Here is a 20,346-nt window from a genome sequence, read left to right as displayed (position 1 = left end):
GAGCTCTTTTATGTGCTACTTCTAGCCTAAATCTTACTTCTCTAGCGTAGTTATCTATGTTATATAATGGAGTAATTTGGTCTACATTTTTGAACTGCTGAAACATGTTTGGTGTTTTTCCAAAAACTAATTCATACGGACAATAGTCATGTACTGTAGAAGGAGTGGTGTTAAAACAGTATGTGAAGTATTGTAGCCACTCATCCCAGTCGTTTTTGTCAATCGATATGTAAGATCTTATGTATTGATTGAAAGTTTTATGTGATCTTTCTATTACTTCTAATGTTTGGTGATGGTAAGCAGTTGAATTAATTTTCTCTATTTTTAGCAATTCACATAGCTCTGTTAGTATTGAATTTTTGTATTCTGTACCCATGTCCGAAATGAACGTCTTCATTGGACCGTAGGTAAGAATAAACTTTTCAAATATTGCTTTCGCCACTGTCTTGGCGTTTTTGTCTTGGATGGGTATCGTGACTAAATATTTTGTCATGTCGCATATTATTGTGACTGCATAAGTATTGCCATTAATTGTTGTAGGTAGTGGGCCTATTGTGTCTACCATAACTGTATCAAATGTACCTGTAGGTGTTGGTGTTATAGTCATTGGGCTTTTTAAATGCTTTGTTATTTTGGTTTTTTGGCATTTTTCGCAAGTTTTTACGTACTTAGCAACATCTTTTGACATTTTATTCCAGAAGTAATGTCTTTTAATTTTCATAAGTGTTCTGAAAATTCCGCAATTACCGCCTTCTATAGGGTCATCGTGGTATCTTTTTAGAATGTCCATTACAGTTTTAGCATCATTGATCTGGGTCACCTCATTCAGTAGCGCTACTTTTACTTTATTTAATATCATATTGCCCTTATTTTTAAAATCATTTATCGAGACAAATTCGAAAATTTTCTCGTTAGGTGCCACTTGTAAATTATTAATGTCATATTTGTCGGCCACTTCGTCGAGCCTAGAGAAGAATTGTCCTAAGTCAATTTTCCCATTAACAAATAAGTCATCAATTTTTATATATGCCATTATAGATTTTCCTCGTTTGATGTAACATCGCGTGGGTGTAATCTTTAATTTATTGTATTTCCTGACGTCAGTGTTATTAATTGGGACATATATTTTGGGCTTATCATATGTTTTAAAGTGCTGCTGTGTAGTTGGACTGTTGTTATTTTTCGACATTGATCTAGTCACTATTTTGTATATATTTTGATTCTTTTCATTTATTTCCTTTAAGTCATTGATTGTAATGCGAGACAAAGCGTCCGCGACGTGATTATCTTTTAAGTCATTTATTGTAATGCGAGGCAAAGCGTCCGCGACGTGATTATCTTTTCCTTCAAATTTTTATTATGCATAGCATATAATTTTAATGCTAATATCAATAAGGTTATGACTGTGATTATAATTAAAGAAATTTTGATTAAATTTAAGCCAGTATTAACGACTACTTCGTTTACTACATTGGCATTGGGTTTATCAACTTTTGATAAAGTTTGAAAAATTAGCTATTGGGGACCTTATACCGTAAATCAAATAATTTATAATGTAAGGATATATAATTTTGTTTTTACATTACATATTTATTTATTTATATATATATATATATTTTTTTTTTTTTTTTTGTTTTTAAACGACAATGTGTGTATAAACATTTTGAAAAATTTTGTTTTTACATTGGATTTAAAATTTTTTTGTTTTTCAAGTTAATTCATTTATTGAGTAAGCATATTAGAAAGTATATTATATCAAATTCAAACATTTTCATAATTTAAAATGACTTTCCGAATCATTTTTTTTTTTTGCTTAATATATTCATTTACAGTTTCATCTCTAAATTTTTATAAGGCAAACATATAACCAACAGAAACCAAAGTGGTTTAATTCTCGCCATGCAAAGAAATAATTTATTGTATTTTTTTTTTTTTTCTGCGAGCGGTTAACGCTTGTCAGCCTATACTGTCTGCGTGAAACACGCACAGTTTTTTTTTGTTTTTATTTATTTAATTTGCTTACGCTGTTGCAGCAGGAATTCCAATTTTGAGATGCGTTCCCAAATGGAGCAAGCCTTTTTCCAAGGTGGTGGTGGCTGAGTGTTGACTTCTCGGAGGAGATATCCAATCTCTCGCTTAATGCGCTGGGTATAGCCGCCTCTGCGCTTTGGCTTCTTTATGATTGGGATGACTGGTTCTTGATCGGCTGGTTTCTTTAATAAATGGTTTCTTCTCCTGTACTCCTCAATGGAGATAGCTTTCAGCCCTTCTGTGGTCATCTATCTTCTGGTCTATTGGCCAGACCAGGAACTTCACGCAACTGGTAGATCTTATTGGCTGATCAATACCAGGACTTTGTTATTAGTATTTGCTTTCCGCCACTTGTGCAAAAATCTTAGCACCAAGCTGGACTTTGGAATAAGCATTTGAGCTTTCCGCCACTTGTGCAAAAAAATCTTAGCACCAAGCTGGACTTTGGAATAAGCATTTGAGCTTTCCGCCACTTGTGCAAAAAAATCTTAGCACCAAGCTGGCAGGATCGCCATGTAATGAACCTTTTAAGAAATATGATACTATTTAAACGGCACAGCAAAGTGAATGCATAAGTGGACAATAAATTAAAAACCAAAACAAAACAATAAATGTTTATGAATATTAATGTTAAGGCATATCCGACTTATAATCATACTACATTTCCATTTCGCGCTTCTTTTTTCGGATAATATCCTCTACGAAATTTGCGAAGGCATTTCATTTTTCTTCGTCTATCATCATTTACTCGATTATTTCTTCAGGCGTTCCACCTCTCGCATTTAAAAAAGGTGTGCTCCGCATTATCATACTCAGTATCTCCATATTTGCATTTCGGTAGGCTCACTTTTCCCATTCGCCCCAAATACTTGCAGAAGCACCCATGTCAGGACGAAAACTGTGAGAGGTAATAGTTAACCTCCCGTGCTTTCTTTCTACCCACTTTTTTCGATCGAGTATTAGTTTTGCTGCCATGAAGGTCCCTCCATTTGTGGAACAACATCAAGACGCACACCACAAATGGGAGGAGGAGCTCGGCCAAACACCCAAAAAGGGTGTACGCGCCAATTATATATATATATATATATACTCCTTCGATTAAAATAAATTTTTTTCACAAAATGGTTGATTTTTGACCGAAATTAGGGCTTTAAATAGTTAATAAAAAAATATTTATCAGTGAGAAAAAGTCTTGAAATTGAATGCTAATTCGGATATCGACTATAAGGAGGTGTGCATAGTAACGATTCGAATAATAGGCATAAATAATTATTTGTGTTTTTATATTGTAGATGCCCAATGACGCTTTTTAGCTCTAATGTAAAATTTTACCAAAAGGAATTAGCAGCTTTCATCACGGCAGCGACGAGTTGTATTATTTTTTTTCGATATTATTGACGTGATAACGTCTTATAATCCGATTTAGCCGGCTGCACGCACAAAAAAATGTGTCGTTACCTTGCTCATTTGTCGTTACCTTGCTCATTGCCGTTACCTTGAATGAACTGCAAGCGAAAGCGCGGATCGAACGACAAAGCAAACGAACGGCAACGTTCGACATCTTGCTCTCTCCTACTTAAGTGAGCGTATATATGTATGTATATGCGCATATGTACATATATAAATTCACGTATTTGTATTTGCATATGCCTTCTTATTGATTATTATTAATTTGATTTACTTGAAGAATTTAAAATAAAACCAAGTTTGTTAATAATACCTGTTGTTTTAATGTTATTGTTAATTTTTTTATTATATACGAAGGAAAAAATGTATGGTAATATTTACCATATACTTATAAGATATGTTGTATACTAATATATGTATATAAACATGCATGTACATATACAATTTCGCGCAATTTTCAAAAAGAACAAATCTATATGTAAAGATGCATACAAGTCATATGGACATATCAAATATACGAATCTATTCCGTACGCAAGCAAATGTAAGCTAATGTGCTTGAACTGCAAGCGAGAGCGCGGAACGAACGACAAAGAGCACAATCGGCCCCCGCGTTCGGCAACGTTCGACATCTGGCTCTGTCCTACTTGAGTGAGCATATATATGTATGTATATGCGCATATGTAGGTATATAAATTCACATGCTTGTAATTGAATATGCCTTCTTCCTGTGCGCATGGTAATGAACCATTTCTCTGTTGAGAATAGGACGATGATAGAAAAAGTAGGAAATGAAAGGGAGTGTTTCGAGTTTAAAGTGTCTTGAAAAAGGCAAATCGATGATGGTGCCTCTTAGTGTTGTTGACTTATTAACGTCTGATGCACAATCGAAATTGAAGATATCTTTCATGAATTTGATAAATGTTTTGTCATTTTGCACGTTTGTGTAAATGTAACTTGACCTATTCCATTGCAATTCCATTTACCTCCTCCTCTATATCCATACAAAATATCTATCAAACAAATAAAATTAAAATTTTGTTTTGAAAATTTGCAACCATTTCATCAATATTTTCTTATGACGTTGTCACGTTAAACTATCGTCAGTAAACCGACTTTACAGACAACCTCTTTTTTTTCAATTTGTTTAGATTAACTTTTGTCTCTGTTAAAAAATGTTTGATGCTTATAGAATATGTTAGAGGCCACCTTGCCCAATGCTATGGAGTATTTTCCAGATCCATTTTTGCTTTTGGCGCATTATCTGCTCTCGGTATAAAAAATCCCAAAACGCCGGCTATGATGAGCGCTACTGATGGGCTGAAAAGTGCTATTTCGCAATGAGTTTTGATTAATGCACCCAAAATGCTGGATCCCGAGGCGCTCCCTATGCGGCCCAGCATGAGTGAAATGCAAACGGCCATAGCTCTGCAAGAAATATTTAAATTAAATTCAAGTTAAGTTTTGGAAATACTTGCATACTCAGCTATGACATATTTATGCATGTAACGGTTGTTTTACTAGACATTTAGAACTTTCGATTGGGATATTTTTAAACCCAGCTGTCGAACTAAAGACCTGCGTATAGTTTTGTTCAATTTATTCTAAAAACTTGTCAATGCAAAGACTAGCAAGGGAAGATTTTTACAAATGGAGAGTACCGGAATTACTTGGATTTACTTACTCTTGCAATAAATTCTGTGGCAAGTTTTACAGTGCATACGACGAGCACAAAGCCGCAGAAAAAAGTTCCGTTATTTTTGGTTTTGTTCGTATGTAGTGTCTACTCGTGGCAAATTTCGCTTGTTAACAATGGAGTGCGATCCTTCTGGCAGAAAAATGTAAAACATAGATGGCACTCCAAGCAGTAAGAAGGCGTTGTTCTTCAGTTTATGACTGTTGGGGGCAGGCTGATCACTTACCCTGTCAGAAATCAAATAAATTAACGTAACCAACGCAAGACAAATGCCTTGTCGAGGCCCTATGCTCCCAAGAGGAGTGAACAACGAACAACAAAAAAAATCAATGGAGCGGGGAGCTTAGAAAAATCGCATTGCAATGATTGCATTACAAAAGTGTGTAAAAGTACAAGTGAGATTTACGAATTGCTGAAAGACATTTAACACTTCGAAAATATTTGTTTCCCCGCACTAACAATCGTTTTTTCCAAATGTCTGAAGTGACAAACAGAAGGCTCTTAAGGCCATCGAGTGTCTTGTCTCAGACAAGCAACCTGGCTCACCTAACCTAACACCCACGTTGGAGAGAATTCAGAAGTTGGCGACATCCGCGATCCGTTATTATGATCTCAATGAGCCTGGCATAATCAGCTGATTTGCTGACGTAATAATTGAATTTTTAATTATTTTTTTTTATTCATGAGCGAATTTTTTCTACCACTTCCCGCTTTCTTGTTTATTCAATTGTTAGGCCATAGTCAGAAGTACTCTCACGTAGATCGCTACCTTGTAATCTATCATTATTGATCAACACCAACTTAACTGAGGTCAGGGGCAACATGTTCCGTTCGAATGTCTCAATCTTCCGTCGAGTTAGCGCGCTGTGCGCTGTAGTAAAGTTCCATATGTCGCAAACAAAATCCGCTAAATGCACATAACACCGCACTTACTTACCTTAAATTCGTTGGAAATATTTCTACCACAATAGCATTAACCACAATAATGCCCACACCACAGCACAGATCAACGACAAAGAGGTAAATAGCCAACAATGGCGTCTTTATACACAAAGCTAAAATGCCACAAATTCCGCATACAGCAAGAATTACGACTGTAATTAAAAAACGGTCAAGTAAGACTACATACAAAACTGGTTTGAATATAACTACTTACAAAGGATGGGCTTGCGTCCAAATTTGCTGATTGCATACGTAGCGGTCAATAAAAGTAACACATATATAATTTCCAGCATTATAGTGTGTTGATAGGTGGAAATTTCCAGATGCGTTACGCAGCGCTCATTCTGTCGATGTATTCGGGAAAAATATAAGCACACACATGTAACTACTCTCACTACCTTGAAACTTCAATATTTTTACTCACATCATCTGTGGCGGCTGTAAGGTTTTCCGCTTGCGAAAATTTAACAATGTCACAAATGCTCCTGGGTTCCGAAAACTTGTCTGTATATTGCATGGTGATGTTGAGGATGTATGGGAACCACATGTACACTCCATGGGCACTAAAGAATATGATGAACAAAATGAGACTAGATAAAAACGTTTTCCGGATGTGTTGTCGCATAAAAAGAGGTGCTGTTTGTTGCCACATCGATTTCATTATGGATGTTAGCAGATTTTTGCCTTTGCCGGATCCATTTACTTTAGAAATTGGTGTATCGCCATCTGGCAACAAAGTAATGTCCTACAAAAATAATAAGAGAAAAATAAAAGAGAAAATTAGTAGATTATTTCATAATAATTTCATTTCATGCAAGAATTTATGGGCTCCCCGGCAGTCAATGGCAAACCTCCGAGTGTATTTCAAGGTCCATGAAACAGCTCCTCATAAAAAATATCTGCCGTTTGGAGTCGGCTTGAAACTGTAGGTCCCTCCATTTGTGGAACAACATCAAGACGCATACCACAAATAGGAGGAGGAGCTCGGCCAAATACCCAGAAAGGGTGTACGCGCCAATTATATCTATATATATATATATATAGGGGTTTCAACAAAAGGTTTCACTTTGAAAAGGTTAGGTTAGGTTATACTCGCTGGCCGAAACCACGCAGAGACCATAACGATACCACAACAGTGACCTATCTTAACGAAAATAGGCATCACTCAAGATAAGCGAACTGTTCGCGAATTTTAGGAGAGCACCCAGGTAGCATAGTCTAGTTTTCGAGAGACCTAGAGCCCCTATGGATTGAACTATTCACTATGTTGCTTGTCTCAGACGGCATCCAAAAGCCTAGCCAGCCGTGAAGGCTCACAATCTGTACCTTGAATTATTACAAATTAAGGAAATATTTAATATTTTGGGTAATGCTAAATGAAACCTCTTGTGATGCACCCTGTATACTTAACTACAAATACTGCTAATAATTTTGAATTTTACCTCGAATGCTTTTTGAAGTCCCTTGTTTTTGATATTTGTCCGGTGCATACGCCGGAGCACCTCAAGAGCTTCATCAGGCTTTCCGGAACAGAGTAAATACTTTGGACTCTCTGGCAAGAAAAACAATGCCAAACCACATAGAAAACCAGGCAAACCACAGGCGAGGAAGTAGGAACGCCAAGGCTTATAAGTAATATCGATGTAGGGCACATAGAATTCATAATCTTGATTGATGAAGAACCAAGCGATAATGGGGAGGAATACAGATGCAACCCCACTCATTAAAGCACCACTCAGTATTGCACGGTTGCGATATTTTTGGCAGTGGAACTCACCAAGGTAGGCAAAAATTGTCGCCGAGCTAGCAGAAACTCTGGAAGAAAAGAAAGGCTGTTAGTACAAGTGGAATGTTTGTGATATTAAGTACGAGATGTATCAGTCTCAGTCAAAGCATTAAAAGGATGCCCCCAAGGTGGTGTTTTGTCACCTTTATTATGGTCCCTGGTTATTGACGACCTCCTAGTCAAACTAAGTGAGTTAGGCTTGGAGGTAATTGGCTATGCTGACGATATTGCAGTGATTATTCATGGCAAATTCGACAGAACAATATCCAGCATTATGAATCAAACATTACATTTCATTCTAAACTGGTGTCGTGCAGAAGGACTTTCTATAAATCCCAGCAAGACTATTATTGTACCCTTCACAAACAGATATAAGTTGGACCTTGGTTCAATTACTGTCGAAAGAACAAATATAAACTATTCCAATGAGGTCAAATATTTAGGAGTTGTTCTGGATAAAAGATTAAATTGGAACTCTCACCTTAAATCGGTGATAGATAAAGCCACCAGAGCCATGTGGGCATGTCGCAGTCTCCTGGGGAGAACATGGGGTATTGACTCCAAAATGATTCATTGGATGTATACAATGATGATTCGACCAATCATCACCTATGCGTCCCTTGTTTGGTGGCCCAAAACCACACAAGTAACAGCCAAGAAATTACTGGCAAGTCTTCAAAGGCAGGCCTGTTTGTCTATAACAGGTGCCATGCGAAACTGTCCCACAACTGCAATTGAAGCGATAGTAGGACTATCCCCACTGCATATATTCATATGGAAATGTGCAGCCAGAAATGCACTAAAAATGCAAATCTTGTCAAATAAGGAATACAGTGACTTTGGTCATATGAGTATTCTAAGAAAAATACCGGATAAGGATATTAGCTGTTCAGTAACAGACTACATGATTCCGAAACGGGTCTTCAATAGAAATTATGAGATAATTATCTCAGACCGTGATGAATGGGAAATTGGAGGACCTTGGGTTAACCCAAAAAGTCTAATATGGTTCACTGATGGCTCAAAAACAAATACTGGAGTTGGTGCCGGGATCTTTGGACCCAACACAAAAATTTCAGAACCCATGGGCAAATGGCCCAGTGTCTTCCAGGCCGAAATCCAAGCGATTTCGATCTGTGCACTGACAAATCTAAAAAGGGGTATCAAAGGGGCCCACATAACTATATATTCGGACAGCCAAGCGGCACTGAAAGCACTAATGTCTCATTCTTTGGAGTCGAGACTAGTGGAAGAATGTGTAAACAATCTTCAAAAATTAAGTACAAAAAATACGGTTGTACTTTGCTGGGTTCCAGGTCACTCTGGAATCGAGGGTAACGAAATTGCTGATGAACTGGCAAGGGCTGGATCGACATCAGACCTTATAGGACCAGAACCATATTGTGGTATCAACTGGGCGGAAGTTAAATCCAGGGTAGACCAGTGGGAACATACTCTCAGAATAGCTTACTGGGAAAATAATCTGAAACTTCGTCAAGCCAAGAGGTTGGTTAGACCCTTTACTTACAAAAAGGAACTGATTAACTTACGAAAAGTAGATATCAGGAAAATAGTAGGCTTTCTTACGGGCCACTACTATCTAAACTATCATCTTAACAGAATTCAACTCCTCAGGGACACTGAGTGTAGACTCTGTCTTGAAGATGATGAAACAACGGAGCACTTATTGTGCGAGTGCGTTGCACTGGCTAGAACCAGAATGCAAATTTTCCACCGTGATCAACTGGATCCGGAAGAAATAAAGAAAGCTCCTATTACAGATATACTAAGGTTTATACGTATAGCAGAAAAATTGTTGGAAGAACATGGCTTTCAACCAACTCCTTTCCAAAGGCAGAGAGCAACTAGGCAAACTAGAACCTGATGTAGTGGTCGGGCAACTTTCGCGGATGATCAGAAGGATCATCCATATTAAATTAGGTAGCTTGACACAAAAGATCTTTTAGGTCGCAGTGTCGGTCATTGGACCACCTACTAGGATAAATTAAAAAAATTAAAAAGTAACGAGTGTTTTTTATTTATTTGAGATGTACAGAATATTCGATAAGTGTCTCCAAGTAAACGATTTTTGTTCACTAATTCGTTACTACGTATGAGGAAATGTTGTTGTTGTAGCAGGTTACTAAACCCTGTGCAGCTTACTAAAGTGCAACGTAGTTAGCGGTCGTCTTCATCTAGCTCATCTAACGGGAGCTTGCTGTTTCGACAGGTTGGGACCAGAGTGAGAGGGGTGTTAGATGAGTGAGTTTGATGGACAAAAACTGATGTTACCTGTCATGTCCGACCGACTGTCGCAGTTTCTCCTGTCACTAAGCAGAGGGGACTTTAGGAGGCTAATTGAATTGATGGCGGGCCACGCTCTGTGGGCAAAGAACATGGAAAAGGTGGGCTTCTCAGACAGTACACTCTGCCCAGAATGTGGAAAGGAGGATAAGACGGCGTCTGCCCAGCCTTCGCTCGAATCAGGCTTGAGGTCTTTGGCACTGATGTGACCTCCTTGGCTCCTTGGCACCACAAGATCTACTCAGATTTCTTCGGAGGTCGAGTAGATTTAAAGAAAATAAAAAGGGAGTGCAGTACAATGGACTTAATTGGGTCTGAGGGCTGTACTTGCGAGTCTGCCCGACAAACAAAACAAGGAATTTGATGAGGCATGTGAAAAGGTGGTTAGTATCATGCGGGGTGCTTTCACATGCTGGACATATGTTTGGGTTGTTTACAGTCTTTATTGGTGTATTGCTAACTTTGTCCTGGTAGTAAAGAGTATCGCCATGGACTTTAGGGGGGAAGGCTGTAGATTCCCCGCAGTGAAAAAGCGAGAAAGACAGGTGAGGTAATCGTATACTCTGGCGCACAGTTTATCGATGTCATTGCCCGACGCCATTATTGTACAATCGTCAGCGTAGGAGCGCAGGGAGGCTCCCTCTGATGGCTGGGAGAGCCGACTCCGAACGGCAGATATTTTTTACGAGGAACTTTTTCATGGCAGAACAACACACGGAGATTTGTCATTGCCTGCCGAGGGGCGACCACTATTAGAAAAAACGTTCTTTCCTTTTTGGTGTTTCACTGAGATTCGAACCTACGTTTTCTCCGAATTCCGAATGGTAGTCACGCACCAACCCATTCGACTATGGTGAACGCATTATCTCAAGATATTATATCAATGGAAAACGGGGTATTGGAAGAGCTTAAGAATACATATGAAATGAGCGGGCGCTATTGTGCTGATGTGGCAGCTAAAGTTTCAAAATTTTGCTTTGGATGGCAAAATTTTATTTTGTTGTTGTTATTGTTGTAGCAGCATAACTATTCCCCGTGCATATGTACCTATATGAGGAATGCTGCTGAGGTGACACTCCTATGCCGGATATAAATCTGTGCCATTCCAGTTACGTAGAACCGACTGTCGTGGGAACGACTTGTTTTCTATTATCTTGGATATGATTGACGACTTGGAGGCAAACAATCGATGAGTTATAAGGCCGATTATACTGAAAAGTGTTCCACCGAATAGATGGTTTTCATTAGTCATGTGCACGGATTTTTTATAAACACTAAATGTCTCGAATGCTGTAAGCTAATGAATGTATAATTTGAAAAAGTTCTATGCCTCTAAAAACATCTGTATTTTTTTATAATAATTATAAATAGTACTCACAGTATTCCACTAATAAATCGCAGTATGGCGAATGTCAAAAAATTAGGTGACAGACTAGAGCATATTGTCACTACGTATCCTAGAAGTAAAGCCGGTTGCATTATCCGCTTGCGACCCGTAGTATCGGCTAGAAATCCCCAAAAGTGTGAGCTCACAATGACGCCGGCAAAGGACACAGCACCCAATACACCCTGCTCCTGGTGTGATAGATTCAAGTCGCATTCTAAGACTGGCAGCGCAAAGCTAATGCCAACTGATTCGAGAAAAACATTTACCAGGACAAAGCCGGAAAGTATAATGATGCCAATGTTAATCTTTCCAAAACCTGTGAATGCATAAATAATAAAAAATTAAAAAATGTCAAAAGTAAAATACGTCTATATGTATATACATACTTTACATATGTACATATGTACCTATGTATGCTAAGTTTTAAAGGGAAAGAAATTTGACTGCCAAAACTATCCCATAGACAAATCAGCTGTTCACTAATTCGCATAACAACCATCTGTCACACTACATATTTAATCAGAATTAATTGTCTCGGTAATCCGGATGAACGCCACCGACTGCTATAATTCAAAACTACGAGAATACCGGAATTATAACTTCAAGGCCAAGAACAGGGCGTGCTTGTAAACTAAGGCGTGTGACGAAAGATGCAAAAATAACTGCTTGAAAAGTGAAAAATAAAATAAACAGTTTCAAAAATATAATACATTAGTGCTTCAACTGTCAGAATAGTCTGAAAAAGCCGGTTATCATGGAATAGTATCTAGCAAGAAGCCATTTATTTCGCTTGTAAATAGGCAAAAATGGCTTGCCAATTAGCGTAAGAAGCCTCAAGAATTTTAGGAAAAAATTATTTTTTTCGGAAGAAAACAAAATTGAATTTTTGGCATGAAAAGCAGAAAAGTTGTGTTGAGGAAATTTGGTACAACGCTGAATAAGGAACATTTATTACCAACATTGAAACATGATGATGGTGGGGGTGATGGTGTAGGGGTGTATGACAGCTGGGGGCGTGGGTTAGGTTAGGTTGGAATGATTGCCCCAGGAATGAGCACACTTGGAGGAAAATAAACGGATTCGTCCTTTGTGATACCATTGAGAAGGAGGTAAGGTGAAATAGAAAACCGATGCGATGAAAGGAGAGAGCATGGAGAGGGCGGGGAGAGGTGGTGGTGGGATGCTTAGGAGGATGGGCTTAGATTGTGTGGTTTATGAATGATGACTGTGCTGCGTTTGCGTCAGACGCATTGTGCTGCTGATGAGGTTCATCAGATTTTTAATGTTAACGTCAGCTATATTAGCAGGCGTAGAAAAGAAATAAGAGCCAAGATGCCCAGATCTTAACCCCGCCAGAGCAGGGCAGCTAAGGAGAAGGTGCTGAGATGATTCCACCTCATTCTCCATACATCCGACGCAAAAAGGATTCGAGGTAGTTGCAAGTCTCACAGCATGCATTCCTCACGCATAGTGTCCTGTGAGAAAACCCACGAGATTCGAGTCAACCTCAGAACCTCGCCCGAGCGCCCCCGATCCACAAGTGGCCTTACAAGGTTGTGTACTTGAACAACGCTCGCTGAGTTGTCGCGAAGCCCATCTTTCCAAGAGCAGACCGCAGGTAGTCAGAAAGTGTGTGTGTGTGTGTATAATTTCTTGTGTTTGGTTGTTTCCATTGCTTTCGCCTACTCTTCTTCTTCACAAACAAGTAACTCCCCTTCCCTTTTGCTCGTTTATTCATGGGCTCTTGCGACACGGCGAATTCGGAAGGCACAAACTTCTCTATCATTCTTGATTGTTACTGGCTTTGCCTTCAGTCCTTGTTTTTTTTTATATTTTTCCCTGTGAGAGAGAGTTCTCAGAAATTAAGTTACTGGCAAGTTACTGAATAATTTGGATAAGAAAAGCGGAAAATTACACATGCAGCAGTTACCCTGTTAGCAGTTCACAAACTTTAGGGGTAACTGGGCACCTCGACACTAAATTTTGGATGTTTTTCAATGGTTAATTTCGATGAAATTGAATGGAGTTGGCAATTCGTGTCATGAAAAATTTTAAGCCAATATCTGTGAAGCAACAGGCTCTTATTTTGCATGTTTGACAGTCAAATGGTGTTTTTTTTTGATATGCTCACACCGTCAGTAGTTTTGATAATTTTAATTTTTCAGCCTGTGCATTTCACTTTTTTGTAAAAAAGGATTCACTCAGAATCTCGGCGTCCTGCTTTCCTCTTCGTCGTAAAAATTAAACCATGCTTTCAAACAATCAAAAGCGCGGGCACAAAGTAGTGGACTTTTTGACAGCGCACACTTAAAATATTGCCATCGCATTCAATCAAATTTGACAGTTGCTATAAAATGAACAATTGAGTGTTGAATTCAAAGCGATTCTATTAAAGGTGGCATCGGCAAATCAGCTGATTTGTTTTTTTTCCTTTCGCCGTGTCAATGTGGCTGTCAGCCTAGAATGAAGCAAGGCAAATTCATTCTCTGTTTTCTACTTTGCCATAACTTTGGTTTAACAATCACCTTTAATGAATGCGCCTTGGTTTCAATAGAGGATTTTTCCTTCAAAAACCATTTAAATTTCTATCAACAACGTTTTTAAGTTTACTTTTCAAAATCCTTTAAAACTAGCGCACATTTTTCTACCTCGAATAAGGCGAAAGTATTTGATTATTTTCTTTTAATTTCACTCATTAGCGCTTCACATGGCATTAATGGCTTTAAGAACATACAGAATTCGATGGCACAATCCGATCATTGTAGACATTTTTTTTTTGTATAACTTTTAACGCGCTTAGTTTTCATTCACATTTTCGCACTGGAGCTTAAAATTCATTTACTCACCCGTCCGTTCCAGAGCCTCATCTATAGTCAACTGTTTCTCTTTCACATCGATCGACATTTTGTATTCAGCGCTGAGCTATTGAAGCCCCCGATGATGGTAATCCTCGCTTATTTAGAAATCCTAAACTTATGGTGGTTGGTTGCTCCTTGCTTACGAGTACACTTTTGGAGTAGCACAGTAACGAATTTACTCTCGTGCAGAAATAGTCATCCCCATTGTTCACCGCTAACAAATGATGTCAGCGGTGCTTGTCCTATTTTATTTAAATGTCTAAAAATGGAAGTAGGCACAGTAGCAGATGCTGTATAATTTAAGACAAATAAATGAGCAAATGCTTGTGTACATATCTCTATAAATTAGTTTGTTTATAAGAACTCTAAGATTGCCATGCATACGAGTTTGCTTGTAACAAAAATGAATTTCATCAGAGATAAAAATGCTGGAGAAAAAATGTAAATTTATTACACCAAAGGTATTTGGTAAAAGCGAAAAGGTGTTTGTACTTTACAAGTGCTCAGACATTATTTGCACAAATAATATAAAGTATTTTGTCAGTTATACGAATGCTAATATGAAATTGTAATCTTATCATCAAAGCTACTAACGCTGCGACTTTAGCTGTTTTTTGGACAGGAATCACGTTTGAAATATAATAGGTGATACTCATCAACACGTTCAAATTTACGAAACACTAAATTCACATAAATTCAAATTTTTACACGCACAGTTACATGAGTACCTATAATCATCTTGGCATTACAGTCCGGGGTGGACCTTTGTCTCCTCTACAGTACGCATGCATTCTTCTCGACAGTCCGCTTTCGTTCTATGTTGTGAGATTTTCATCTTTCGCATATCGTCTTCTACGTCTTGCAACCATCGTCTCCATGGCTGGCCTCTCCTTCTTGCTCCTTTAGGGTTTGCTACAAATACTTTTTGAAGTGAAAACTTCTTTAGAATCGTTGGGAGTGATTTCAGAAAAAGTGAAACGAAAAAAGCGACACTCTTGGCTACGAAGCGTTATATTATATGTTGATATAAACGTAGCGACGAACTAAATAACTTTTAGGCCAGCGCCGACAGCATGGCGCGATAGCCGAGCGGCTAGCAATGTGAGCTTCCGATCCAAAATCCTTGGTTCGAATCACAAGAAAAAAAATTTTTTTATACAGTTATTTTATTTTATTTTATGATATGTTTATGAGGAGCTTTTTTTTCATGGCAGAAATACACTCGGCGTTTTGCCATTGCCTGCTGAGGAGTGAGCGCTATTAGAAAAATAGTTTTCCTTAATTTTGGTGTTTTCACCGAGATTCGAACTGACGTTCTCTCTGTGAATTCTGAATAGTAGTCACTCACCAACCCATTCGGCTACGGCGTTTGTTTAATTTTACTGATGCAAAAATGAGGAAAAATATATGAATAAAGTTTGCTTTCTGTTTACACATTTTCCAAAGGTGACGGAGAACCAAAAAAAAAGTCGATTTTCAAACAAATACGAGTGCATATGTGTAATTGTGTAATTGTGTTAGAGTTTCGGTCACGCCCCAGCAAAACCTGCGTGCATATGTGTTTGTAACATTCAAAAAAATGTTATTGTGTTAGAGTTTCGGTCACGCAGGTTTTGCTGGGGACGCTCATAATAGCAACCGCGTGTGTATTTTTATATTCGTAAATATTTTCATTTTTAAATATTTACCGCAATTATGCCGAAAAATAATACAGAAAAGTGTCGTGAGTATCGACAGAAAAAAAAATCAATAAATAGCATCACGGAATTCATTCACGAAAATTTAATAAAGTATACACCAGAAGTATCGCGGATACTTAGAAAAGATTACAATAAAGTTCCAATGATTTTAAGTGGCGATTTTAACGTAAATTTTGCATTGGACACAGCGGTTCCTTTAATTGACGTTCTCAATACAACATTCAATTTAAAAATGTGTAACAATCGCACTGAATCGACAACACGATCAAAAACAACCATTGACGCGGTATTTCAAAGATATTTTAGCTATCATGAGCCACTCGTATCATTTGTTGAAATTGAAAACATTGAGGATGAATAATAATAAAATGAAGAAAATAAAATATGAACTTTATAGCGATATTATAATGAACCTATAATTACCCCGCTCCTAATGCTGCTTTCGTCTTATTCTCTCTCAGTTTGTTTTACGGAAGGTTTCACTTCTATCGCGTCTAACCGTTAGACTGGTGTTTTTTAGTCGTTCTTTCGCTGCTCATTCTTACAACGTGTCCATACCATTGAAATCTTTATATATACCTATATATATAATTGGCTCGTACACCCTTTTTGGGTGTTTGGCCGAGTTATTTGTGGTGTGCGTCTTGGTGTTGTTCCACATATGGAGGGACCTACAGTTTCAAGCCGACTCCCGACGGCAATATTTTTATGAGGAGTTTTTCATGGCAGAAATACACTCGGAGGTTTGCCATTGCCATTTCACAGCAGCTCCACGTCAAAGTTGAATCTTTCAAAAACAATGCGAGAATTTTTTTTCGTCTTTTTTTGAGACTTTGCTTGCACGTCCGCGATCAGGAAAATCATCAACGTTACCAACCTTTTTATAGCGATCTATCCACTTGCTAACGAACTGCTTCGACTTTCCCATATATTTTGCAGCAGCAGTTTGTTTTAATGTGGGTCCTTTTTCATGCAAACATAGAAATATTGCCTCAAAGCGAAAGGCGTAAACAGCACTCATTTCGAAAAACCACTCAATTGAAGACTAAATTTGACAGACAGCTGACTTTTTACAAAAAGCATGAAATACTGAGGTGCCCTCTATGTCATAGAAAAGGAAACAGGACGCTCTGATTTTTTATCTACGTGTAACAGTGACCACGCTCTTATGTAACAGACTGTACGATATATACCGTCTTCTAATCGTTTAGGGCCGAACATTCTTCTAAGAATTTTTCATTCAAATCGCATCTGTAAATTCACGTCATTCACTTTAAGGACCCATGCTTCACAGTCGTAGGTGAGAACCGGTTTTATTATAGTTTTGTAAAACCTGGAGTTTTTGTTATTTGATATCAATGAAGACCTCATAAGTTTGATATGACCAAAGTATGCTCTGTTAGCTGCATGAATATGGTCTTGTGTAGATAAGGACATATCCTTATTTATGCTGAGTAACGCGCATGAATTCCAAAACATAACTTCCGATTCTGTTGTGACTATCATGCAAGGATCGTCTCATGTACTTCGTCTTTTTTCCACTCATATTGAGGCCCGCTGGTCTTGTGGCTTGCACTGAGCGCATGAAAAAGTTCTGAAGAGCCTCCCTATTTCTTGCAAGAATCAAAATGTCGTCAGCGCATGCGCATATTTGTGTCGATTTATAAAATATTGTGCCACCTTAAGCTATGCTGAATGCAGTGTTAAATTAAACAAAAGCGTTGATAGTGAGTCGTCACCTTGTCTCACGCCGGATATTATTTCGAATTCGTCAGATATTTCGCTGTTCATTATTACTTCAGATACTTTCCATTTCAAGTCAACCGGGCTATTCGGGTCATGTTCTTCGATTTCGATGTAACTCAAATATGTTGCTCTATGGTCAAAATAATAAGACACATATTTTTTTGTTCGCCCGAAAATTTTTTTTTTCAAAAGTTATCGGCAATTTTGTTTTTCAGCTCAAAATCGATTTTTTTTAATTATATAAGAAACTTTTTTTTTTAATGCCCATAACTTAGTCAAAAATGAACCGATTTTAATAATTCTGGGTTCAAAATGATCGTCATTACTTACACGAGCGACTTCATGTAGAAACAATTGCTAAAAAGTAGTTGAAAATTTTTTAAAAACACCCGCTGTCGGGCATTCAACCGCATTCTCAGTATCACGTAAATAAAAATTTGCGCAAACTAGCTGCTCGTTTTATCACGTTCTTATTTGTGGAGCGTATATCGACGCTGGCATTCACAATGGAAGCAATAATCGATAAATTTAAGCGAGGTCTTTGTAAATATATATAGCCAGTGTTGCCAACTTTCGAGTTTCAAAAATCCCAAAACTTGTGAATAAAGTGTTTGCCTTGAATTTTTTGAAGTCAGAGAATGCGTTTTTCATAATTGTTTCTATTTGACAAAGTCATAAAATAACATATAATAAATCATTAAATAACAAATCATAAACATAAATCATAACACAAAATGTATTCAGTCACAACGATTCTGTGGAAAAATTAGCCTCTCATTTAAACATACGAATTATATCACAAATTTTATTTTCTCATCATTTTAAACTTCTTACAATATTTGAGCCGTTATCTTTGAAAGTAGTGTAAGTCCAATTTATATTATATGGAGATATTTAAGGCCTTGTATGTGAATGGTTTGAAAAATATTGGAATATGTTAAAGCACTTAATTTATGTTTTTTAAATATTAAATTGATTTAAATTTATAATGTAATCATTTTGTAAGTGTGATTAACAAAAATTTATACATTTAATGACTTCAGAAGGACTTACATCACTTTCAAAGTCAGCAAAAAGTAAGAAGTGAGCCGTTTTCTTTGAAAGTGGTGTATGTCGATTTTGACAAAAAATTAGTTAATGATAAAAACAATGAAATTTTGAACAGATTTTTTTGGAAAAAGTTTATAAATAAAAATTGATAGTAAATTGTATTAATTTTTATCATTAACTAATTTTTTGTCAAAATTAACTTACATCACTTTTAAAGAAAACGGCTCATTTGATTATACAATACCTGCCACAGTAGGGGTTTTCAGTAAGAGCGCTTCAACTTTTGAACTTTTTTGAATAAAACACAAACGGTTTGACTTTTTTAACTATTTTTTTTTATTATCGAGTTTGAACATATACATTTAAGTATGAAATTCGATTTCTTTTGCATGACCACCGCGTGCACGTTTTACGAAGTCCAATCGTTGAACCCAATTTTCGACCACTCTTTTGCATAAATCGGCTGAACTTCCAGCAATTTCGCGTTCAATATTGGCTCTGAGCTCACAAATCGTCGCCGGCTTGTTACTGTAGACCAATGACTTCACATAACCCCAAAACGGGACGGCTTGTTAAATGGACCGTAAAATGGCCGTAATGCTCTTAAAGTAGCATGATTTGCAATCGTTGCTCAAGTGCGTAGCTTTCCATGATGAAATGTATACTAATGAAGTTTACAAATGACAAGCGAAAAATAAAAAATATTGCGTCGTTCGCCCTCCCTATCGGAAAAAAGTTGAAGCGCACCTATTAAACAACCCTATATATCTCCTTTGAAGCCGTTTTCAATGTGGACCAATACATTTACTTCAAAGCACAAAACACATAACTCATGAATTACATCAGGTATCGCTATGGACTGAACCGGTCTATGCGGTCTGATTAGAAGTCAACTAGGTTAACCTAACCTAATGCATTTACTGAAAGACCAGACCAACGGTTATAAATTTTGATTTTAAAAATATTTCCATATCTTTGAAATAATACATTTTTATGCATTTATGTATGACAAGAGTCGAATTGTCGAATTTTCTCACATTTTCAAGTGGATTCAGACCAGCGGAGTGTTTATTCTCGTTCGTCTGAATTTGAACCAAAAATCGTCAATTATAAATAAATGCTTCAGATTATTTCGTCTATTTAACTGTCTACGGGAAATGCCTATTCATTGTGTTTTTTGGTGCTCACACTCACCAACGTAAACGTATGCCCGTATCAGCTGACACGTAACTAATGTAACTAATGGGAGCCCCATGTAAATCAATTCTCATCAGCGTTTCGTACCGTAGTATCGTTGTCAACTGATATGGGCGTACGAGCGTACGTTTGCGTTGGTGAATGTGAGCACCATTCGAGTTCAGAAGAAAACCCTAAATCTAGTGCTCAAAGCATTAAGTGGCAACTATGCGTGTAGCAGGTAGGCGACGCGGTATACCGCGC

At 37.5% G+C, this 20,346-nt stretch overlaps 1 protein-coding gene across 1 annotated transcript; it reads right to left on the bottom strand.

Moving 5' to 3' along the window:
* Positions 1-4,163: 4,163 nt before the first annotated feature.
* Positions 4,164-14,646, bottom strand: LOC129237334 (uncharacterized). The gene is made up of 7 exons (XM_054872009.1): positions 14,399-14,646; positions 11,544-11,868; positions 7,518-7,890; positions 6,500-6,820; positions 6,290-6,419; positions 6,071-6,227; positions 4,164-4,865 (listed from the first exon to the last, which is right to left on the bottom strand). The coding sequence occupies exons 1-7, from the start codon at positions 14,454-14,456 to the stop codon at positions 4,658-4,660; spliced, it is 1,572 nt and encodes a 523-aa protein (XP_054727984.1). The 5' UTR covers positions 14,457-14,646; the 3' UTR covers positions 4,164-4,657.
* Positions 14,647-20,346: the final 5,700 nt, after the last annotated feature.

This window comes from Anastrepha obliqua, chromosome 2 (genome assembly GCF_027943255.1).
Source record: "Anastrepha obliqua isolate idAnaObli1 chromosome 2, idAnaObli1_1.0, whole genome shotgun sequence".
Classification (NCBI taxonomy): domain Eukaryota; kingdom Metazoa; phylum Arthropoda; class Insecta; order Diptera; family Tephritidae; genus Anastrepha; species Anastrepha obliqua.
This window is presented reverse-complemented; position numbering and strand designations above follow the sequence as displayed.

Bases quoted from the DNA above. Each gene is read 5' to 3' on its own strand.
- LOC129237334 (XM_054872009.1), bottom strand. From the start codon at position 14,456: ATGTCGATCGATGTGAAAGAGAAACAGTTGACTATAGATGAGGCTCTG. The intron at 11,869-14,398 runs GTGAGTAAATGA...ATGCATTCACAG, and splicing joins TGAGGCTCTGGAACGGACGG to GTTTTGGAAAGATTAACATT. The intron at 6,420-6,499 runs GTGAGTAAAAAT...ATACATCGACAG, and splicing joins TTACAGCCGCCACAGATGAT to AATGAGCGCTGCGTAACGCA.